The 24,857-nt window shown below is 41.1% G+C and overlaps 1 protein-coding gene across 1 annotated transcript; it reads right to left on the bottom strand.

Annotated features, from left to right (window-relative positions):
- Positions 1-23,364, bottom strand: CASP14 (caspase 14). Its single transcript, XM_081246390.1, has 7 exons — positions 22,748-23,364; positions 20,797-20,849; positions 19,582-19,731; positions 15,588-15,813; positions 15,006-15,122; positions 5,172-5,281; positions 1-398 (listed from the first exon to the last, which is right to left on the bottom strand). Exons 1-7 carry the CDS (start codon positions 23,094-23,096, stop codon positions 297-299), a joined length of 1,107 nt encoding a protein of 368 aa, XP_081102516.1. The 5' UTR covers positions 23,097-23,364; the 3' UTR covers positions 1-296.
- Positions 23,365-24,857: the final 1,493 nt, after the last annotated feature.

Genomic DNA, 24,857 nt, shown 5'->3' with positions numbered 1-24,857 from the left:
CACAAATGGAGCTGGACGTCCATGTTTTGGTAACGGTTCAGGAAAACGTTTTTTTCAGAAAACAGTGATCTTTAAAAAAAAAAAAAAAGTCAAATTATTTACAAGTATCAAGTAAGCATAGTTAAATCTTAGAAAAATTATATATATATATATATATATATACAAAACAAATTGGACAAATACAACGAATGACAAAAATAATGCAAAATGGTAACCATTAGTACAATGCTACAAATGCTCACAGCTCTTTTCAAACTCTACTGTAAAACAGTCCTTGTTTCTTAATCTTCCTGATGTCAAAAGTATACAAATTTAGTTAAAGTTGACTCCATTACAAGTGATACTTTTATTGGTTCATTACGAAGATTAAATTCACGGTGCACCACTCTGTTATTCACCTGTAAGATAAAAGCACAAACTGTCCAAAAGAATGTAAAGCCCTCAGCAAAAGCTTCTTAGTAAAGCCCACAGAAGGAGACGGCAGAATTCTCTGACTGCACCAGGAAAACAATGCAGACACCACCCACCAAGTGCTTGAAGGCATCGAGTGGCTGCGTGCACAGACCCGGGTTCAAGTCAACTTGCCCCTGGGTAACAGCAGGTAAGACAGTAACCTCCTCTGAGCCTTGGTAACTCATGGCATATGAAAGCATTTGATTATGTTTTGTCCAAAGTATCCAATAGCTCTATTAATTCCAGTGGTGCTTGTAACCCTACCATCTGCTGCCTCACTAAGCTCTAAGTGCCTTTAATGCAAAGGTCGCATCATGCTCATTTTTGGACTTTCTTGCCAGTGTCTACTCAGCAAGTGCTTTAAAAATGAACAGTGTTGGGACTTCCCTGGCAGTCCAGGGGTTAAGACTCCACGCTTCCACTGCAGGGGTGCGGGTTCCATCCCTGGTCGGGGAACTAAGATCCCACATTTCAAAAAAAAAAAAGAATGCTGTTCATATCATATGACCCAGCAATTCCACTCCTGAGTACATATCCGAAAAACACAAAAACACTAACTTGAAAAGATACATGCACCCCAATGTTCGTAGCAGCATTATTTACAATTGCCACGGTATGGAAACAACCTAAGTGTCCATCAACAGATGAATGGTAAAGAAGATGTGATACACACACACACACACACACACACACACACACACACACACACACATAAATGGAATACTACTCAGCCATAAAAAAGAATGAAGTTCTGCCATTTGCAGCAACATGGATAGACCTGGAGGGTATTGTGCTGAGTGAAATAAGTCATAGAAAGACAAATACTGTATGATATCGCTTATATTTGGAATCTAAAATATACAACAAACAAGTGAATTAAAAAATAAGGAAGCAGACTCACAGATATAGGGAAGAAACTAGTGGTTACGGTGGGGAGAGGGAAGGGTGCAGGGATAATGTAGGCGTGGGGGGAGAAGGGTTATTATGGGATTATATGAAAACATGTATGAAACTTTTGAAAATTGTAAAGCACTATAGAATTTAAAGAATCTTTCATTCAGTTAAAAAATATCACTTTCAATTTTAAAAAAATGAATGCTGTTCAATAAAGACTTAATGAACACCAGTTGGCAAAACAACTTTCACTTAGCATTAACTAAAATGGATTTCTACTTACGGTAGGTTAAATCTGTCTTTATTATTACATTTTATTGAGACGCTGATGAGAAACTATTTTCTTAGAGAAATTGAGCAATATAAGAGATTTGGAAATATGGTTAGAATGACTGTCAAAATTGTCTATACTCCTTCCGTTCAACAGTTTTCCCCCCAAGAGCTTACCTTAAAATGAGATGAATACCTCAACATAATAAAGGCTGTATATGACAAACCCACAGCCAACATCATTCTCAATGTTGAAAAACTGAAACCATTTCTTCTAAGATCAGGAAAAAGACAAGGTTGCCCACTCTCACCGCTATTATTCAACATAGTTTTGAAAGTTTTAGCCACAGCAATCAGAGAAGAAAAAGAAATAAAAGTAATCCAAACTGGAAAAGAAGTAAAACTGTCACTGCTTGCAGATGACATGATACTATACGTAGAGAATCCTAAATATGCTACCAGAAAACTACTAGAGCTAATCAGTGAATTTGGTAAAGGAGCAGGATACAAAATTAATGCACAGAAACCTCTTGAATTCCTCTACATGAATGATGAAAAATCTGAAAGAGAAATTAAGGAAACACTCCCATTTACCACTGCAACAAAAAGAATAAAATAGCTAGGAATAAACCTACCTAAAGAGACAAAAGACCTGTATGCAGAAAACTATAAGACACTGATGAAAGAAATTAAAGACAATACAAACAGATGGAGAGATATACCATGTTCGTAGATTGGAAGAATCAACATTGTGAAAATGACAATACTACCCAAAACATCTACAGATTCAATGCAATCCCTATCAAACTACTAATGGCATTTTTCACAGAACTAGAACAAAAAATTTCATAATTTGTATGGAAACACAAAAGACCCTAAATAGCCAAAGCAATTTGAGAAAGAAAAATGGAGTTGGGGGCTTCCCTGGTGGCGCGGTGGTTGAGAGTCTGCCTGCCGATGCAGGGGACACGGGTTTGTGCCCCGGTCTGGGAAGATCCCACATGCCGCGGAGCGGCTGGGCCCGTGGGCCATGGCCGCTGAGCTTGCGCATCCGGAGCCTGTGCTGTGCAATGGGAGAGGCCACAACAGTGAGAGGCCTGCGTACCACACACACACAAAAAAAAATGGAGTTGGAGGAATCAGGCTCCCTGACTTCAGACGATACTACAAAGCTACAGTAATCAAGACAGTATGGTACTGGCACAAAAACAGAAATATAGATCAATCGAACAGGATAGGAAGCCCAGAGATAAACCCACGCCCATATGGTCACCTTATCTTTGATAAAGGAGGCAAGAATATACAATGGAGAAAAGACAGCCTCTTCAATAAGTGGTGCTGGGAAAACTGGACAGCTACATGTAAAAGAATGAAATTAGAACACTTCCTAACACCATATACAAAAATAAACTCAAAATGGTTTAAAGACCTAAAGGTAAGACCAGATACTATAAAACTCTTAGAGGAAAACATAGGCAGAACACTCTATGACATAAATTCACAGCAAGATCATTTTTGACCCACCTCCAAGAGAAATGGAAATAAAAACAAAAATAAACAAATGAGACCTAATGAAACTTAAAATCTTTGGGACAGCAAAGGAAACCATAAACAAGATGAAAAGACAACCCTCAGAATGGGAGAAAAGATTTGTAAATGAAACAACTGACAAAGAATTAATCTCCAAAATATACAAGCAGCTCATGCAGCTTAATATCAAAAAAATAAACAACCCAATCCAAAAATGGGAAGAACACCTAAATAGACATTTCTCCAAAGAAAACATACAGATTGCCAACAAACACATGAAAGGATGCTCAACATCACTGATCATTAGAGAAATGCAAATCAAAACTACAATGAGGTATCACCTCACAGCGGTCAGAATGGCCATCATCAAAAAATCTACAAACAATAAATGCTGGAGAGGGTGTGGAGAAAAGGGAACCCTCTTGCACTGTTGGTGGGAATGTAAATTGATACAGCCACTACGGAGAACAGCATGGAGGTTCCTTAAAAAACTAAAAATAGAACTACCATATGACCCAGCCATCTCACTACTGGGCATATACCCTGAGAAAACCATAATTCAAAAAGAGACATGTACCACAATGTTCACTGAAGCACTATTTACAATAGCCAGGACATGGAAGCAACCTAAGTGTCCGTCATCCGATGAATGGATAAAGAAGATGTGGCACATATATACAATGGAGTATTACTCAGCCATAAAAAGAAACGAAATTGAGTTATCTGTAGTAGGTGGATGGACCTAGAGTCTGTCATACAGAGTAAAGTAAGTCAGAAAGAGAAAAACAAATACTGTATGCTAACACATGTATATGGAATCGAAAAAAAAAAAAAGTTCTGATGAACCTAGGGGCAGGACAGGAATAAAGACGCAGACAAAGAGAATGGACTTGGGGACACGGGGAGGGGTAAGGGTAAGCTGGGACGAAGTGAGAGAGTGGCATGGACATATATACACTACTAAATATAAAACAGATAGCTAGTGGGAAGCAGCTGCATCGCACAGGGAGATCAGCTCCGTGCTTTGTGACCACCTCGAGGGGTGGGAGGGAGATGCAAGAGGGAGGGGATATGGGGATATATGTATACATATAGCTCAATCACTTTGTTATATAGCAGAAACTAACACAACATTATAAAGCAATTATACTCAAATAAATATGTTAAAAAATAAAAATGAGGTGAAAAGGAGTTTTGAAAGCTGTTAAGCATCATATGTAAAGCATTAAACAATTTAAAAAAAAAATTAGCTACCATAACTTGGGGAGATAAGAAGTAAGTAATCCTATATAACTGTGGTTAAGGCATGAGCTCTAGAAGTGCTCTGCCTGGGTTGGAAAGCCAAGGCTGCTTTCCATCTGTAATAGGAGATGGGAATCCCAGTACCTGCCTGAGAGCTGTTGAAAGACTTAATGTATTAATATCTGTGAAGTGCAGGGAACAGCAACTGGCACAGAGTGAGACCTGCATGGGTGTTACTGTTGCTGTTACTGTGCTCATTTACAACCTCTTCTAATTAGCTCTCTTTAGGAATAAAACCCCCAGATTACACAGAAAATTACTCTTCAATCCTGATATGATGAACCACTATCATCAGGCCCTCCTCCAAACTACGGTTCGTGTATAAATCTGCTGCAATTCTTGGCCACTCATTCATTCAGTGAACATTCAGACAAATGTGAGCTTCTTTCTTGAAGAAGCCTTTGGGTTCTCCCCTCTCCCTGGGGGGAGGCTAAGTCAGGCCAGCAGGACCACAGAGCAAGCAGAACTTCAAAGCTCACTTAAAATCCAACTCACTCATGTACCAATGAATAAAGTGTCACTATCAGTTTCCCTTCGCACCTGGATCGGCCGTGACTTCTGCGACAGTCCTCTTAATGCACCATCAGCCTGCTGTTTCCAAACAACTTCTCACCATCTCTCACGCTTTCTCGGGCTTAAGTCAATCTTCTCGTGAAAATGTTCTCATTAAGTGCATTAGCTTTAGACAGAATGGAGCACATGTTCACTTGGAATTTACTTACTTTGGTGAAGAAGTCAGCAATGTGCCACCTTTTTCCATACTGTTTAAAGACTTCGGTCATTGCTTTGATCATCACAGAGCCGGTGCGGGGGTCCCGTAAAGCCACATGATCTACAAAGGAAAAAAGTCATTTCATCCATTTTCCTCCTCTAACTTACAGCAAACTTGTTCTTTGACCCATAGTTAAAACCTGGAAAATGGCTTTGAATCAAGAATATAGAAACACTTGCATTAAGATACAATCACAGAGAACTCATGTGACCAATAGTACATAACCTCTCAAGAGGACATTCTTTTTATACGCATTTTTAAAATACAACTTTTCAAATATACAAAAAAGTAGAAAGCAAAGTTTAACAACCCCCCATATAATCATCCCTCAGATCCAAGAGTTATCATTTTGTCGTATTTGCTTTATTTATTCCTTTTCTGTTTTTTTTATTGCTGACTTTTGCTCTAGAATTTTAAGCTAAATCGCCCTAAATACAACCATGTGGAATTTATTTGGGGGTATTCAAGAGTTTACTGAAATTATCTTTATTATTAGACTGAAAAACATGAAATATGTCTATATAGTGTGGAAATTCAATGGGAATGTTAAAATTGCACGCTCTCATAGTAAACCTGGGTTGGAACAAAAAAACCATGGGACATCTTTCAACCTCAGGGTAGACAAAAGTTTCTTACAACACAAAAATCATAAGCCATAGAAGAAAAAAAGATGATGAATTGGACTTAAAATCTAAAACTTTTGTTTTTTGGCAGGCGAGAATTCTACCACTGAACCACCAATGCTTATAAAACTTTTGCTTTTTGAAAGACATCATTAAGAAAATGAAAAGCCAGTCACGGATTGGGAGAAAATATTTGTAACTCATACCAGAGAAAGGACTTGTATTCAGAATATATACAGTTTAATAAGAAAACAAACAACCCAATACAACATTGGGCAAAAGAAGATACACAATGGCCAATAAGCACATGAATAGATGGTCAAAAAAATTGAAAGGTGATGGTCATACAAATTGATAAAAAAATATTTTTTTCATTCTTTTTTTTTTTTTGGCTGTGCTGTGTGAGCGGTTCATGGGCTCTTAGTTCCCTGACCAGGGATTGAACCCAGGCCCTCGGCAGTGAGAGCACAGAGTCCTAACCACTGGACCGCCAGGGAATTCCCTCATTCTTAAATAACCACAATTACTAATGGGATGTGTGCCCCTTTTGGGCACTGCATGACTTCTCAACCTAGGATACCACCATGGTACTTGCTTTTTAGCTCAGCGAACCTCCAAAACCTAGATACCACCAAAATATGATATCAAAAAGAACACAGCACGATCTAATTTTTGGAACCATACCTCACCTGAGCTGGTGGTTCACAGATTTAAGTATAGCTGTGTGACTTCACTGTGGCCCCCTGATCTGGAGACTGCAGCAGTAGGGTGTATACCTAGAAGTGAAATTGCTGGGTCGTGGAATAAACAAACTTTCTAGGTATCACAAATTGCTCTCCAAAGAGGCATTATAACTTGCTCTCATCAATGGTATATGGAAGTACCCGTTGCCCCCCATCCCCACATATATTTGGTACTGCCTCATCCAATCAGGTAAATATGGGCAACCCAAGGAAATTCCCTGGTGGTTCAGTGGTTAGGACTCCGAGCTTCCACTTCAGGGGGCACAAGATTGATCCCTGGTCGGGGAACTAAGATCCCACATGCCGCATGGCACGGCCAAAATAAAAAATAAATTAATTAAAAATTTAAAAAAATATTTGGGGCTTCCCTGGTGGCACAGTGGTTGAGAGTCCGCCTGCTGATGCAGGGGACACGGGTTCGTGCCCCGGTCTGGGAAGATCCCACATGCCACGGAGCGGCTGGGCCCGTGAGCCATGGCCGCTGAGCCTGCGCGTCCGGAGCCTGAAATAATGTATTTGCAGCCAATTAAGCCGACTGTGCTCTTTCCCCCATGGGGGCCCAGTGCGCAATGGCTGCAAATAGCAGCCTCCTCAGTAGTGTATGCAGCCTGTTGCCTGTATGGATTGCCCTAAGGAACCTTGGAGACAGCCCTTTTCAGTCGACATTAATGACTGGCATGCTGTCCCCAATCCAGGCTCCAGAGGGGTATGCACAGTGCCTTTGGAAAGCCCCAGGGTGCAGTGGCCAGGGTCCACATTGGCCAAGTCATAATGTCCATCCGCACTAAGCTGCAGAACAAGGAGCATGTGATTGAGGCCCTCCGAAGGGCCAAGGTCAAGTTCCCTGGCTGCCAGAAGATCCACATCTCCAAGAAGCAGGGATTTACTAAGTTTAATGCTGACGAATTTGAAAACATGATGGCAGAAAAGCGACTCATCCCGGATGGCTGTGGGGTCATATACATCCCTAACTGCGGCCCTGGACAAACGGTGGGTCCTGCACTCGCGAGAGCCGTGGTGCTGTCCCCTCCTTACTTGTGCCCATCAATAAATCCTACTTTCCTGTCAAAAATAAATAAAAATAAAAATAAAAATAAAAAGAACCGGAATCATGCCAAAAAAAAAAAAAAAGGATGATCCAAAAGATTCATTTTATCACATATTCCAAGTTTTCCACTTTGGGCACTTTGGGTACTTTAAATATCCCTCCAGGTATAAAACTTAATTCTTTTTTTTAAAGAAGATGTTGGGGGTAGGAGTTTAGTAATTTATTTATTTATTTTTGCTGTGTTGGGTCTTCGTTTCTGTGCAAGGGCTTTCTCTAGTTGTGGCAAGCGGGGGCCACTCTTCATCGCAGTGCGCGGGCGTGTCACTATCGCTGCCTCTCTTGTTGCGGAGCACAGGCTCCAGACACGCAAGCTCAGTAGTTGTGGCTCACGGGCCTAGTTGCTCCATGGCATGTGGGATCCTCCCAGACCAGGGCTCGAACCCGTGTCCCCTGCATTAGCAGGCAGATTCTCAACCACTGCGCCACCAGGGAAGCCCCAAAACTTAATTCTTGATTAAAGTAAAAGTTTAATGCTATTCTCGGCTGATAGGAATGAATGGAAATCCCCAAGGCATGCCATTCCTCCAAACAAAGAAGCTGAAACTTGAGCTAGAAGCAGAAAGCAAAGGGGAAAATCAGAGTTGTGCTTGTGTCTAAGGGGAAATGTCAAGTCTGGAAGGTGTACCTGGGAGATAGGGAGATGAATTTAAGATCCTGCATTAACCATGTGACCCTGAGCAGAGCTACAGAGGTCCACGAGGGTGATAATCCTCTCTAAAGTGAAGCATAACTGAATTATGCCCCCAGGAGTATCACAGATTAAGATTCAATAAATGAGCTAAGAGTTCAGACACACAAAGAAACAAAACCCCATGAGTGACAGGCAACAGAATGACCACAAGAGTGATCCCCAAAGACTTTAGATATTGAAAGTATAAGGTAAAAAATATAAAATAACTGTGCATGAAATGTTTAAAGAAATAAATGATGGAATCACAAGGAAGAACAAGCAAAGACACTGTTACATCATTGGCCGGATTTGGGTGTAAAGTGAACTTACCACCTATAAATCTTCCTTAAATGAATTTCTAAAGGATATACTTCATGAAGAAAGAAAATGGTCTGAGATTCAGGACAGATAGAGAAGAAAATGGTAAACACATGCATAAATATAAAGAAACATACACTGTATAAAATATTACAAAAGTGTTCAAATTTGTGGGGTTTTAAAAAAGGAATAGGCATTACCTAGCATAGTGCTTGTCACCCTACAACATGCCAACCTATCTGATGAAAATGTGTTGGGTTAATGTTCTAATTTAGAAGAAAATTAGGGTGGAAGGAGAAGGAGTGTAAGAATACAAAAATAATTACATATAAATAGAGATACAAAAAATAAAAGTTAGAAGTAAATGTTGAACAATAGCGCTTAAGTGTGGAAGGTGATGAGAATTAGTGTTCTAAGGTTCTGTGTATCATCAGGGAGTAAGAATAAGCTTACTTACTTATAACATTTCACAGGGAACCAGGAGAAGAAGAGATGCGAAACGCATACCTTCCAAGTCAGTAGAGGGATAAAATGTAAGAATAACAAACTAAACTCACAATCAATCAAAAACAAGAGCAATAAAACTACCATAATATTGTACACACCAACTATACTTCAATTTTTTTTAAAAAAAGAGCAATAAAGGAGGGGAGAAAAGCAAATAAAAGTAAATAGCACAAAGTAAAATGGTAAAAATGTAAATATATCAATAGTCACAATAAAGATAAATCGTCTTAACTCACCAGTAAGAAGATTGATATTAGACTGGATTAAAAAACAAAATCCAGTTATATTCTGTTTAAAGGACTACCTAAAACATAAGGCCCAGAAAGGTTAATAGAAAAAGGTCTGAAGGAGATATACCAGGCAAATATGGGCCAAAAGAATACTGGGGTATCTATATTAATATCAGAGAAAAACTAATACCAAAAAAAGCACTATTTGTGATAGTAGGTTCACTAAACAATGATTAAAATATTTATTTCACCACAAAGTGTAACAATTCTAAAATCATATGCCTCTACTAAAGTTGCCTCAAAATATATAAAGAAAAGAAAAATAGATAATAGAACTACAGAAGAAACTGACATATCCACTATGATAACATGACATAGTAACACATTATCTCAGTTATTGGCAGGTCAAGCAGACAAATTACTAAATATGTCTGCTTGACCTTTAGTAGAGACTTGGAACAACATAACTGAGCTCAATTAATAGAAATATATAGAACCTTGTATTCAAGAAGTGAACACACATTCTTAAGCACGTATAGGATATTCATGATAGATCAATAGCCATTAAAAAATTTACTACAGCAAGTCTCAACCGATTTCAGGTTGGTATAGGTGATATTCTTTCTCAAGAATAAACTAGACATCAATAATAAAAGGATAAATAATAATAATAATAATAATAATAAAAGGATAAATTTTAAAATTTCAATACCAGAAAAATTTAGAGGCATATTTCTAAATAACTAATGGGTAAAAGAATAATGGAAATTTAAGAATTCTTGGAACTGAAGGATAAAAATGTTACATATTAAAATATAAAAGATACAGTGAAAGCAGTAATTAGAGGGGAATTATAGGTTTGAAAATGTTTATTTTTTTTAAAAGCTAGAAAATAATGATCCAAGTACCTAACTGAAAAAGTTGGGAAATTAAGAGTAGAATACACCCTTAAAAAATGGAGAAAAATGGAAATGTGAGGCAAATGAATGAAATCAAAAACAAACATAATAATAGAGAGGATTAACAAAACTAAAAATGGGTTCTTAACTAAATAAATAAACCACTAAAAATGGGTTCTTAACTAAATAAATAAACCACTGGCAAGACTGATCAAGAAAAAAAAGAAGAAAGCCAGAAATATTAGAGGTAAAGAAGGGAACATAACTACAGATAGAGAGTCCACGTGATTAAAGATACAAGGAACCCTACACCAAGAAATAAGAAAATAAAGTTGGGCTTCCCTGGTGGCGCAGTGGTTGAGAATCTGCCTGCCAATGCAGAGGACACGGGTTCAAGCCCTGGTCTGGGAGGATCCCACATGCCACGGAGCAACTAGGCCCGTGAGCCACACTACCGAGCCTGCGCGTCTGGAGCTTGTGCTCTGCAACAAGAGAGGCCGCGACAGTGAGAGGCCCACGCACCAGGCCCCCGCTCGCCGCAACTAGAGAAAGCCCTCCCACAGAAACTAAGACCCAACACAGCCAAAAATAAATAAATAAAATTTTAAAAAAAAGAAGAAAATAAATTTGCTTTTCTCCCGTCGTGAAGCCAGTTTTCCCATCACTTATTAAACGGTCCATCCTTTCACCATTGATGAGCAATGGCTTCTTTGTCATGTGTCTCTTTTCCCTATATATTTGGTTCTACCTCTACATTCTTTATTCTATCCCAATGATCTGTTTGTCTATGTACCGGCTGATAGAGTTTTTGTTATTGCTTTCTAGTAAGTATTCATATCTTAGAAGACACATTTTCTCAAATATCTGCATAGCTTATGCTCTCATGGCCTTCAATTCTACACAATAATCATCTTCTTAGTGGAAACATCTCTACACATCTCTTTTTAAAACCATAGTCTCGGGACATCCCTGGTGGCGCAGTGGTTAAGAATCCACCTGCCAATGCAGGAGACATGGGTTCGATCTTCCCTGGTCCAGGAAGATCCTACCTGCCGCGGAGCAACTAAGCCCGTGCGCGTGCACCACAACTACTGAGCCTGAGCTCCACAGCCCGTGAGCCACAACTACTGGAGCCTGCACACCCTAGAGCCAGTGCTCCACAAGTGAAGCCACAGCAATAAGAAGCCCACGCACCGCAACAGAGTAGCCCCTGCTTGCCACAACTAGAGAAAGCCTGTGCTTAGCAACGAAGATCCAATGCAGCCAAAAAAAAAAAAACCAAAAATTTATAATCTCCACTTCTTCCCCTCAATACTCCCTCCCCCCGGTTCCTGCATTACTTTTCTCCATAGCACTTATCACCATCTAACATTTTATTTGGTAAACTTTTCACTGAAGGGTAACCATCATACAGAAAAGTATGCAAAGCATATGGGTATATAATAGCTCAATAAATTTTCATAAAATGAACACACCCCCATAACTGGCACCCTCATTAAGAAACACGATGATACCAGTACTCCAGAAGTCCCCTCTTGCTGCTCTGGTCATAACCACTCCAAACACTGTGCACCTGAGGACAAGGATCACCCGGACTTCTACCATCCACCATAGATTAGTTTTGCCTGTTTTTGAACTTCATAGACATGGAATCATAAAGCAACCCAGGATCTATTTTCTGTATGTGCTTACTGTTGTCTCCTCCCCTAGAACATAAGCTCCATGGAGGCAGAGATTTTTTAGTTCTTTTGTTCAATACTGAATTTCTAGTCCTCAACATAAATAGCCAGCACATAGTCATGAAATTCATTCATTCAACAAAATTGGAGCTCAAGATTCCTCGTCTTGACCCTTAAGCGTTCCATAATAATTTTGTGATTAGTTTGTCAAATTCCATGAAAAAACACGTAGAATTCAATTGACAAACTCATTTGGGGAAAAAAAGGTCATTTCCATGGTATTGAAAATCTCAACCATGAGCATGGTATTTCCCACCATTGATTCAGGTCTTTCTTTATGCCTTTCTGGAATGTTCTCTCATTTTCTCTAATAAAGTTCTTGCTCATCTTTTGTTGGTCATTCCTAGACATCATTCACTAAAGCAAGAAAAAATAGCATGGTTGGGCTTCCTTGGTGGCGCAGTGGTTGAGAGTCCGCCTGCCGATGCGGGGAACGCGGGTTCGTGCCCCGGTCCGGGAAGATCCCACATGCTGCGGAGCGGCTGGGCCCGTGAGACATGGCCGCTGAGCCTGCGCGTCCGGAGCCTGTGCTCCGCAACGGGAGAGGCCACAACGGTGAGAGGCCCGCGTACCGCAAAAAAAAAAAAAAAAAATAGCATGGTATCTTTTTTCTTTTCTATTATATGTTCTAAGTGATTACTGCTAGATATTCAAAACTATTGATTTCTACAATATTGATCCTTACATCTTTTCTTATCTTAATGAATTAGCTAGGACTACCCATGCCATGTCAAACAGTAGGAGTGAGAGTGGGCATGCTTGTCTTACATCTAACTTTCTAAAAAATTTACAGCTTTATTAAAGTATGATTGATCATTGGCAAGCATCTGCATATATATATATTTTTGGTGGCACCACGTGACATGTGGGATCTCAGTTCCCTGACCAGGGATTGAACCCATGACCCCTGCATTGGAAGCATGGATTCTTAACCACTGGACCACCAAGGAAGTCCTGCACATATTTTAAGCAAACAATTTAATAAGTTTTGACATATATATACTTCCGTGAAACCATCACAAACAAGATAATGAATCTAATCAGCCCCCTCCAATGTCCTCATGCCCTTCTGTAATCCTTCCTTCCCTCTCCACTCCTACCTCCAAACACAACTGATTTGCTCTCTTATAGACTGGTTTGCATTTTCTAGAATTTTGTATGCATGGAACCACACAGTATCTGCTTTATTCTGTCTGACTTCTTTCAGTCAGCAGGATTATTCTGAGCTTCATCTATGCTGTAGCATGCATCAGGAGCTCATTTCTTCTATTGCTGAGTAGTATTCCATGTATGATATACCACGATTTGTTTATTCTTTCACCTGTTGATCATTTGGGTTGTTTCCAGTCTTTGACTATTTCAAATAAACCTGCTTGCACTTGCTACATACAAGTGTCTATCAGGACATATGCTTTCTTTCTTTTTTTTTTTTTTAATACTTATTTATTTATTATCTATTTATTTATTTTTGGCTGTGTCAGGTCTCAGTTTTGGCACTCAGGATCTTTGTTGCAGCATGCAGGCTTCTTAGCTGCAGCATGCACACAGGATTTGTTCCCCGACTAGGGATCAAACTCGGGCCCCCTGCATTGGGAGCATGGAGTCTTAACTGCTGGACCACCAGGGAAGTCCCAGGACATATGCTTTCATCTCTCTTGGATGAATAAAGTTACATCTAACTTCAATGGGGCATTTTCATTTTATATTATTGTCCTTATTTTCCTTTGCTTCCATTTCTTCACTAACATTTTATCTTGAATTGCATATGTGTGTGTGTGTGTGTGTGTGTACACACATAAGCTATTTTAATCCTTTTTGAAGAAAGTCAAGATAAAAACAGCTAAATAAATGCCCTTGACCATTTATTTCTATCTTCTCTACATTTTCCTGTTTCCCTTTCACAAATGAATCAAGTTCACCCCTTCAGCACACAAGATTCTTTTGGATTTTAACTTATTAGTATTAATAGTATAGTAATAATAAGGATAATAACGTAATCAGCATAATATATTAGTAATAATATTGATTTCTTTTTCACCTTATTATGCCAGTTATTATGATAAGCACAATACCTGCACTACATAATTTAATTTATATAACATCCCAATGACACAAGTATATTTTATCATTCTTCTTTTGCATAAAGAAACTGACATATCTAGAGGCTAAGAAATATTGAAGGTCTCAAAGACAGTAAGTGGGGCTTCCCTGGTGGCGCAGTGGTTGAGAATATGCCTGCTAATGCAGGGGACACGGGTTCGAGCCCTGGTCTGGGAAGATCCCACATGCCGCGGAGCAACTAGGCCCGTGAGCCACAACTACTGAGCCTGCGCGTCTGGAGCCTGTGCTCCGCAACAACAGAGGCTGCGATAGTGAGAGGCCCGCGCACTGCAATGAAGAGTGGCCCCCGCTTGCCACAATTAGAGAAAGCCCTTGCACAGAAACGAAGACCCAACACAGCCAAAAATAAATAAATTAATTTAAAAAAAAAAAAAAAAAAAAACAAAGACAGCAAGTGGCAGAGCTGGCTTTGGACGAAGATCTTTTTCATATGAGAGCCGATGATCTTATTTACTATGTGATAGTTTGCTAAAAGGATGGCGTCTTCCTGGAAGACATGAACAGTCAGATGCAAACCTGCCATCTCTGAAAGTGGAACAGTTGAAAATGGATAGGTTAATGAAAATTTCTCCTTATGTACATCAATCTGTAAAGCACAGATAATATTTTTTAAAAAGATTTTCAGTAATTCCCTGGCAGTCCAGTGGTTAGGACTCAGCACTCTCACTGCCGAGGACCTGGGTTCAATCCCTGGTCAGGGAACTAAGATCCCATGAGCCACGTGGCACAGCTAAAAAAAAATTAAAAGATTTTCAAAATCATTAGGAAGAAGCTAAACCCTCTGGACGAATGTGTATCTCACTGTCATCAAGCCTCACTGTCTTACCTGCCTGGGTGGGATAGATGATGAAATAATCACTGAATGTAGGCAGCCTCCTCTTCTCTGATCCTTCATCCGAGTCCATGGGTTCATCATCCGTTTCAACACCACTGTCTCTTCTCTCTATTTTTTGAGGAATGAAAATGCAAACTACGATAATACACCACTGACACCAATAACCTTTAATAAAAGTCACAACAAGCTTGTATCTCCATAAGAGAGAGAAATATCCACCAAAGTTAACATGAATCAGATATTAGTCCCACAAGCCACCTGGAATCACATGAACGGTGGGACATCCCCTGGAAATTGCCCACCTCTCTCCCAGAATTTGAGGTTCCCCAACCCACCTCATGAATTTGAAGACTTAGACACTTCCTCAGCCTAAATTAACTATCCTATCCCAGGAAAGCTTTCCCTTCATCCTTTCCTCCCAGCTCAAAGTCGCTACTATACTACGTAACTAAAGTTACATCAGCTAAGCGTCCGCTAATGTAAAATAATTTTTTAAAACTCAGTTTTCTTTCCTCAATCATCAATATGAGAATTTCCTAGAAACAGAACTATTGCAAAGAGGTCTCCACTTACCTCCTCTGCAGGCCTGGATTATAAAGATTTTTGGTTTCTCTCGAAGTGCTGGACAATTTTTATTGTTAAACATTTCAAAAATGCCTTCCAGGCTGACTTTTTCACCATCTTTCATTTTGATAAAGCCTTCTTCTCCGTGGGACATAAGAGCAACAAGGCAACAGCCAATGTCATCGTTAATTTCATTTAGTCCATCTCGAAATGATGTTATTTTTCCAAGTAACTCCTGTAAAACAGGAAAACATATTAAAAAGAACTGCAAGTAGGAAAACCCAGAAATCCAAGAGATGGCTCCTTTACAAGGTGATCCAATGAGACGACAAATATGAAAATACCTGCATCTCTAATAGAGTCAGTATAACTTGTCACCTCCCTTTTGGTTGCTTTCGGAATTCATATGATTTCTTCTTGTACCACTGGTGGTTCTTGTTTGACAAAATTAGGGTATTTCTGATTCTCTACCACAAAATACAACAGAATTATAGCTCCCCAAAGGGTTAATGTATTTCAATGCTATATTATTAACTTACTTTAATATATAAAATTATCTTATAAAATTAATACCCTCAATAAGCTAGAAATGGAAGGGAATGGAGGAGTCTACCCAATCATATCTACTTGCCAGAATCTGTCAGGAGACATCATCAGAATCAATCCCACTAAAAAGAGAAGACAGGAATGGCTGTTCTCACTAGCCTCATACGTGTTATAACAAAGATCCTAGCCATTTCAATAAAGTAAAGTAAAAAATTAGATGAAGTTTAAATATTGGAAACAAACTCATTACTTACAGATAACATGACTATCTAGAAATATAATCAACTTACAGATAATATGACTATCTGGAAATATAATCAACTAAAAACTACTAGAACTAGAGATCAGCAAGTTGACCAGATACAAAGTTAATTTACCAAGATCTATAGCTCCCCAATTACCCAGGAATAATAACTTAAACCACATAATGGAAAAGGGATCCATTCATGGTCATAACAAAAGTAGAACAATATTTAGGAATAAACCTAACAAGAAACGCACGTTACCTAAGTGAAGAAAATTATTAAAAAAAAACTTTAGTGAAGAGGCAACATAAACTATGACATACCGATGTTTCTGAGATGACTCAATACTATTAATTTGCCAATTAACTCTAAATTAATCTCAACTCAACGTCATGTCAATTAAAATCTCAAAGGATTTCTGTGAAACTTAACCAGATGGTTCTCAAGGTCACAGAGAACAGATGCTCAGGAACAGCAAAGTGCTCAAGAATAGCAAAGAACATTCAGAAGTTTAAAAAAAAACATAAAAAACAATGAATGGGGGATAGGTCCTATCAGACATCCAAAGGTACTATAAAATCATGGTGAACAAAACACTGATATACCAGCTTAAGAATAAACAAATGTATGAATAGAATATTTTAGAATACAGAAATTGATCCAAATATATATATAGGGATTTAGTTTATGATAAGAATGGAATTCAAATATGTGGGGAAAGAATGTATGATCAACAAAATGAGATGACTGGCTTGGAAATAAAGTTAGACCTCCCACCTCACTGTTCCAAAGAATATAATTCCAGTGAGTAGAAGGCTAACCTTAAACTATAAAAATGTTACAGAAAAATAATTAAAAAAAATTTTAAGTTGGGAAATCATGGGGTTTAATCAAGACGTAAAAACCAAGAAGCCAACAAACAGAAAGACTGACAAGTTTACTCACAAAAACTAAGACTTCCAGGGGAGTTCCCTGGTGGTCTAGTGGTTAGGATTTGGCGCTTTCATTGCTGTGGCCTGGGTTCCATCCCTGGTCAGGGAACTGAGATCCCACAAGCCGCATGGTGCGGCCAAAATAAATAATTTAATAAATAAATAAATAAGACTTCCAATGCCACGGAGCAACTAAGCCCGTGCCACAACTACTGAGCCCACGTGCCACAACTACTGAAGCCTACGTGCTCTAGGGCCTGTGCTTTGCAACAAGAGAAGCCACCGCGATAAGAAGCACGCGCACTGCAACGAAGAGTAGCCCCAACTCGCCACAACTAGAGAAAGCCCGTGCGCAGCAACGAGGACCCAACACAGCTAAAAATATAAAAATTAAATAAAGAAAGAAAGAAAGAAAGAAAGAAAGAAGACTTCCATTTGACTTAAGATAACAAAAAGTCAAAAGGCAAGTAACAAGGCAGGAGAAAAATATTTGCATTCTATTTTGTCTAAAATTCAGGAAAAAGAACTACAGAGTAAGAAAAATAAAATCCAGGGTGGTCCAGTGGTTAGGACTACGTGCCCTCAATGCAGGGCCCAGGTTCGACAGTTGATCGGGGAACTAAGATCAAGCCACATGGCGCAGTGAAAACAAAAAGGAAAAAGAAAATCCAGTAAGAGAAAGGGCAAACAGGTAATTCAAATAATTCACAGAAGGAAAAAAATGGCCAGAAGATGTTCAACCAAACTAATAATCAGGAAAATGAAACAGTGAAATAATTTTACCAGTAAAGTTGCTAAATATTTGCAAATAAATGTTGACAGGATGTAGAGAAAGAGGCCACTTCTGGACCTTTGGGAGAATAAACCAGAAGAACATTGGCAATTACCTGTAATCTGAATGGAAAGGACAGGATTAAAAAAATCACGTAATATTGGAAGAGATTCTGGTACAATCCTTGGGAAACATGAAGGAGTCTGTTTTTAGCTTTGAAATAATAAAATCAAAATTTATTGAGCACTTACTATAAGCCAGCTACTATTCTGAGAACTTTTACATAACACAGTTCATTTCATCCTCACCATAGCCCTACAAGATAAATTACTATCACCCCCCCCCATTTTAGAGATAAGAAAGTAGTCAATTAATTTAAGACAGAATTTCTAGAACTCTTGCACTATTATTTTGTGGCAGGTAATCTTTGCCTTGGGGGCCATCCTGTGCACCATAGGGTGTTCAGTAGCACCCTGGCTCTACCTCGGCAACTACACAAGATGCCAATAGCACCCTCCAGATGTGACAACCAAAAATGTTTCCAGACATTGTCAAATGTCCTCTGGGGGGACAAAAATCACCCTCAGTTGAGAACAAGATTTAAGGTAACAACTAGTAAGAGACAAGATTCCACCAGTCAGTGTGTGCTGCTTTCCTAGCCCTTCTGCTATGCTGTTCCTTGATATTCACTAGCGGTGCCTCCTGGGGTCTATGAAGGACTTTCCTCAGTTATTATTATCCCAAAACATGGGCAGGGCTAGGCCAGGACTCAGCTGGGGTAAGAGAGGTCAAAATGCAGTTCCCACCCACCACCACCGCTCTTCCACCTCATTTTCTTGTGTCCTCTAGTTAAATCACAAGGCAATTCTGCCCAGGGCTCTCAGCAACTCCTCTCCCCACCCCTCCCATGGTTCTAAGCAAGTCCCACCAGGATCTTTCAAAGCCCCTGGGCTCCAATGCTGCTGGGATTCCTCTGGCCTGGCTGCTTGATGACCTCTCAAAGCTGTCCCCTTGGTCTTCCTGTTCCCAAATGCTCTGGACCTTGCCTACTCTGGACTCACAGCTTGTCCTTGGGCCTCCTTGCCCAACTCACTTTTACACCTTCTTGGATTCCCTTCCCTCTTCAAATGCAGGGACCCAAGAGGTCCCTGCTTGACTAGAAGGGAAGCTGGAGTATCATCACACACTTAACATGACAAAAGCATCCGCATCCAACAGGTAAGCTGGGTAAGAATTTCATCAGGACATACACATCCATTGCTCAGCAGGCCCTGGTTCTAACCAGGTAATAAAACCCAATTTTTTTAAAAAGGAAGGAAAATTATAATATCCAAGCTACAATTTTTCTTCTTCTTTTTTTTTTGGCTGTGCCACAAGTCATGTGGGATCTCTGTTTCCCAACCAGAGATCAAACCTGCGCCCCTTCAGTGGAGGCACGGAGTCTTAATCACTGGACCGCCAGGGAAGTCCCGAGCCACAAATTTTCATTTTTGTTTTTAACTTGGTACCATTTTGTCGGGATCGATGCACAACGTATTTTCGAACTGGCACTGGCCAAGCCAGTCTTCCATCAGTAGGACATCCTGGTGAGCGCCCGGCCTGTTCCTCGTCACACACATGAGGAAGGCCTTCCGCCTGCCACTCAGGTCATAACGGTCCTGTTTTCAAGGAAAGCCAAGAAACAATATTTAAACCAAACCAAATCCAAATACGCCTTATATGTGAAATGAGTTTCTTCTGGAGTTAATGATAACGTTTCCCAGCTCAGAGCAGGGGCACAACACTGATTTCCCCTCTCATCATGACTTCATTTATAATTTTTTCAAATACCTTTCTCAAACTAGGACGAATAGGCTAATCTTATTTTTAAATTCCTATACATAGCCATAACTGCCCATTTAAGGAAAATGGTAAATGACAACACAGGGCTGCAGTTATCAAAATCCAGAATGTGGGACATTCTACAGGACAAATAACCTGGTTTCGTCAACAAACATGAAAAGAGGTCAAAGGGAGAGGTATCATAAATTAAGCGTCTTAAGAGACAAACCATCAAGTGTAACTGTGTAGACCTTGTGTGAGTCGGACCCTGACTCAATCCAACTGTAAAAGGCATAAGAGCCAGTCAGGGACATCTGAAGGCTGACTGCCAATAAGGAATTTGTTTCTAGGTATGATAATGGTATCATGGCTATGTTTGGAAAAAGTCTTTCTCAGAAATACATACTCAAGTATTGTATGTATGAAAGTGATATGGTAGCTGGGGAATTTGCTTCAAAATAATGGGGGGGGCGGGGAGAGGAGCAGATGAAACAAGATTGGCCACGTTGCTAATTGTTGAAGCAGGGCAAAGAGTAGGTTGGGCTGGAGTCTGGAGATTCATTTTTCTCTTCTCTCTACTTTAGCTTATGTTTTAAATGTCCATAATAAAACAAGCAAAAAAAGGCTGGAAGCCAGCAATTTATGTAGTTTCGAGAGGCCACACAGCCTGCAATGCCTTCGTCTGTAAAATGCAGATACTAACAGTGCTTACCTCATTTGGTTAATGCGTGCAAAGTGGTTTTATCTGGCTAATGTTTTGTTTTTCCTATTTATAACGGAAAGCAGGGAGATCTGACCACTTGAGACAATGACACAGATACCCACCTCCAATCCAACAGAAGCAGCACAAAAAAATGTTCAAATGGTGACTAAATACTATCTTTAAGAGTCCAGATATTTACCAATTCACCTTCCACACAGTCATAGCTTCTCTTTGGAATCTTTCGTGGAATCACTGAATGAATTTTCATGAAAAGACAAAACAGAAAAGAACATATTTTTTTTCTTTTTTCTCTTCTTAATCATGATCTGCTGTCATTCCTGTTAACAGGAAGAACCTCCCAAGGAAATCAGTTGCCTCTTATGTTTTAAAACAGGTTTCTAGGATTCTGAAAACCCTCTCCCAAACTCATAAGGATGAAAACTTAACAGAACTCCCTTAGGCCCCAGTCAGAATCAGGGGCAGGGAGAGCCAGGCCAGAGATGAAAAGGAGAAGCACCAATGAACATTAGTGAACATGCACCTCCAGAAAAGGAGACCAAGACATCAATGAAGAGAAAAATGAAGTTAAAGGAACTAGACCCTATTTAATTTTTTAATTAAACAAACTCTTAGCATTCAATTCAAATATTTTTGGAGTGCCTACAGTGTGTAGTCATGATACCGGGTAGTTTGGTTGATTCTGAAAAACAAAAAAACCCAGTTTACCAACTGCAAGAGACTCACAGTTTAAAGGGGTGATAACAAAAGTGTGATACATTAACCACTAAGCCTGGAGAGACATTATGATAAGTGCTGTGCAGATGCAGTCAAGGGAGAATCAAAGGCTTCGTGGGGCCAGTATTCTGCCTACAGGCCATGTTTTGAGGTCGTTTACAGTCGTCACCCATTAGGAATCTAAAAGTCAGCAAAGCAACATGCCTCAAAACTCAACCAGATCTTTATTGGCATATAATTGCTTTATAATGTTGTGTTAGTTTCTGCTGTATAACAAAGTGAATCAGCTATATGCATACATATATCCCCTCCCTCTTGTGTCTCCCTCCCACCCTCCCTATCCCACCCCTCTAGGTGGCCACAAAGCACCAAGCTGATCTCCCTGTGCGATGCAGCTGCTTCCCACTAGCTATCTATTTTACATTTGGTAGTGTATACGTGTCAATGCTACTCTCTCTCACTTCGTCCCAGCTTACCCTTCCCCTCCGCGTGATTTTTCTCAAAATTTTCGAGAGCTATTAGCCAGGAATTTGGTGTAATGACACATAACGTTATTCCTTAAAATGTTAAATGTGTGTGTAGAGTTAAGTAGCGGTTGTACTTTTGATTTAATAAAATAATTAAAAAGGAAAAAAAAACTCAACCATATCATAAGCATGAGATGGCAGAGACCAGCAACAGTATGTTTTAGTGTCTACCTCAGTGTGCCCAGTAGAAGTGTTCTCTTTCTTTCTCGTTCTCTCTTTCTCTATGTACACAAACTCACTCACATATTATACACACATACATTTATTAAACTTACAAGGGGAAACCCTAACCGCCCCCAGCTTGTTACATTTCTTGATCTTAAGCCACATCTTCCCAGATTTATGGCAAATGTTCTAATGGTGGATTCCAACACGGGGTTTCTCACTGCATCATCTAAAAACCTCCCCCATCACAATCACTTGGAGGTAATTGTTAAAAATGCATCTCAGGCCTGCTGAGTCAATCTGATTTCTCAACCCCAGAATGAACTGGTAGACCCTGATGGCTACTCTTGGACTGGTCACTTGGATTCTGTGCCTGGGAACTGTCTCTCTCCTGCCCGCTTATCCCCCGGTTCCCACTTCCGCCGCGCGTTCACTGGTCCCTTAACGCCCACATCCTCCTTGCTCCACTTCCCCCACCCAACCCTACTGAAGCTCGGTCCACCGCCGCTCACCTGTGCCCCAGGCCTAACCCGGCGCTCACCTAGGACACCCCCCTCCCCGCCAGTCCCCCTTCCCTCCAGTCAGTCCCCCCTCCCCCTGCCCGGGAATCCCGGTCCGTCCTCCCTCCGCCAATCCGGGAATCCCCGGGCGGTAGGGCCAAACCCCGCGGTCACCAAGCAACCCCTCCGGTCCCCCCAACCCCAGGAATCTCCGCGCGCTCACCCGGGCCGTCGGCGGCGGCGCTCTGCCAGCGCGGCAGCAGGTCGGCGCGGGGCAGCTGCTCCAGCACCTGGACGAGGACGCGCTTGGCGGCGGCCGGCGGGTAGTACTGCTTGGCGAGGAGCCTGGCCAGCTCCGACGGGCTGCGGCCCTCCAGCTCCAGCTTCACCTGGCTCACGCGCGGCTCCACCTTCTTGAGGTGGTCTCGGAAGCTGCGCAGCTCCTGCGAGGACAGAAGGTCCAGGGTCTCCTGCAAGCGGCTCTGCAGCTCCTCCATGGCCGGCGGGATCTTCGGAGGCGCCCGCGAACCGTCGGACCCCGAGCGCCAGCCGATTCCCGGGCTCCCCTCCATTGTCACCCAATGATGCTGAAGCGACCGGGCGGGAGGGACCAATCTGAGCCCTGCGCGCCTCACACGCCTCCCGCTTCTCCTCTTTGTTTTGAAAACTGGAGGCGTTTCCGCTCGTCCTCTGAAGCCCGGAGATTTGGACGCCGGCTGCCTGCAAGCTCCCGCCTTCCGTCCTCTCGGGCCCGAGCTCCGCCCCCGCCCCAGAGCCACGCCCCGCACCCTGGAGGCCCCGCTCCGCCCACAAGAGCTCCTTCTTTAACCCTTGGAGCCTGGGTTAGCAAAGCCGAGTGGTGCCCGCCCTGCAGGGCTACTCCGAGGTGCTCTGCCTTGGCACGCGTTAGGATCACCAGGAGGACTTTTGAAACTACTCATGCCCAGGCCACAACCTGAGCTGATTACATTAGAACGTCTGGGTGGCCGACCAAGGCATCAGTGGTTTTTAAAGCTCCCTGATGATTCCAGTGTGCAGCCAAGTTTGAGAACCACTGACATTATAGCGCTTAGCAGCTACCTAAGCCAGTAGTTTCCAAGGAGCAGGGAAGAACTTGGAAGGTGAAAGAACACTTACAGATTATGGCATTGAGCCAGTTTTTTTTTTAGAGAGGACGTGGTGACAAAAGCTGATATTTGAGAATTTGAAGGCAGCAAGAAGTTGGCAGTGCACACTGCTCAGCCTGGAGGCGTAGGAGCACTGCCTTGGAGAGCAGATCTCAGCTTTGCAACCCCCCCCCCCCCGGAGTCCTATTGCTAGGCTCCCTGACTTGATTGGGCCCTCAGGAAGTGATGACTCATTTTTTTAACCGTGGTTTGCCTCAAAATTACTTCAACTTTCTAACAGCTGGTGAAAGAATCTTAGGACTTGTTTGAATCCTGATTCAAATAAACCAACTGTAAATAATTTTTGAGAGAATCAGGGAAACATGAATATGGGCTGGGTATTGGATGATAAACAAAAAAAAAAATGTTAACTTTTTTCAAGTAGCATAATAACGTAGTTACCTAAGAAAAATGTCCATAATTTTTAGAGATGCATATTGAAATGTGGAAGGGTGAAATGGTATGATGTCTGGGATCTGCTTTTAAAAGCTTCAGTTAAGGAAAGAAAAAAGGAGGTGGGGGAGAGGGGAAAGACAAGTGGCTAAATCCTGATAATTGTTCCATTTGAGTGATGTGAGTGAAGGGGCAATGTACCATCTATTCTACTCTTGTGATTGAGATATTTCATAACATATTCTTGGAAATTGAGTATAGCAGCTTGAAAGCTTTGCTTCTGCCCTTTTTGCCTCCTGCCTTACTAGGCCTTATCTCTAGCGCCAGATGACTGTTTACTCCCACAAAGCTCCGCCCCTAAATAATTTGCTTTAGGTCTAAGGCAGCCAAGAACGAATCAATTTAAAAAAGGCGGGGGCCACTGGGCAGTGTTTCCAAAGCCCTCTGAAGCTCACTAGCCACTTCCTTTCTGAACTTTAATACTTGTGGGAGACTGCAGGAGAGGAAAAAACAAATTCTGGGGGCCTGGGATATGTAGACCCCAGGGCCGCTTGCCTCTGGAATCAGAGTTCATAATGGCAAATTTCAGTTTTACTCCATATTTAGAGAAAATGAGACGATTTCTCCAAATTTTAAGATGATTTGCCCCCAAAAGAACAAATGAAGAGCAGGGAGGGGACTCTGGTGGCTGAAATTCACCAGCTGTGTATAAGGAGAGCAAATCTGCACTGGGATGAAGCCTGCACCTCTGGGGCTTATCTCTGCCCCTCCACT

The sequence above is a fragment of the Mesoplodon bidens genome (genome assembly GCF_964165515.1).
Source record: "Mesoplodon bidens genome assembly, chromosome: 10".
Lineage (NCBI taxonomy): Eukaryota > Metazoa > Chordata > Mammalia > Artiodactyla > Ziphiidae > Mesoplodon > Mesoplodon bidens.
The sequence above is the reverse complement of the archived record's forward strand: the minus strand, read 5'-3'. Positions and strand labels throughout refer to the sequence as shown.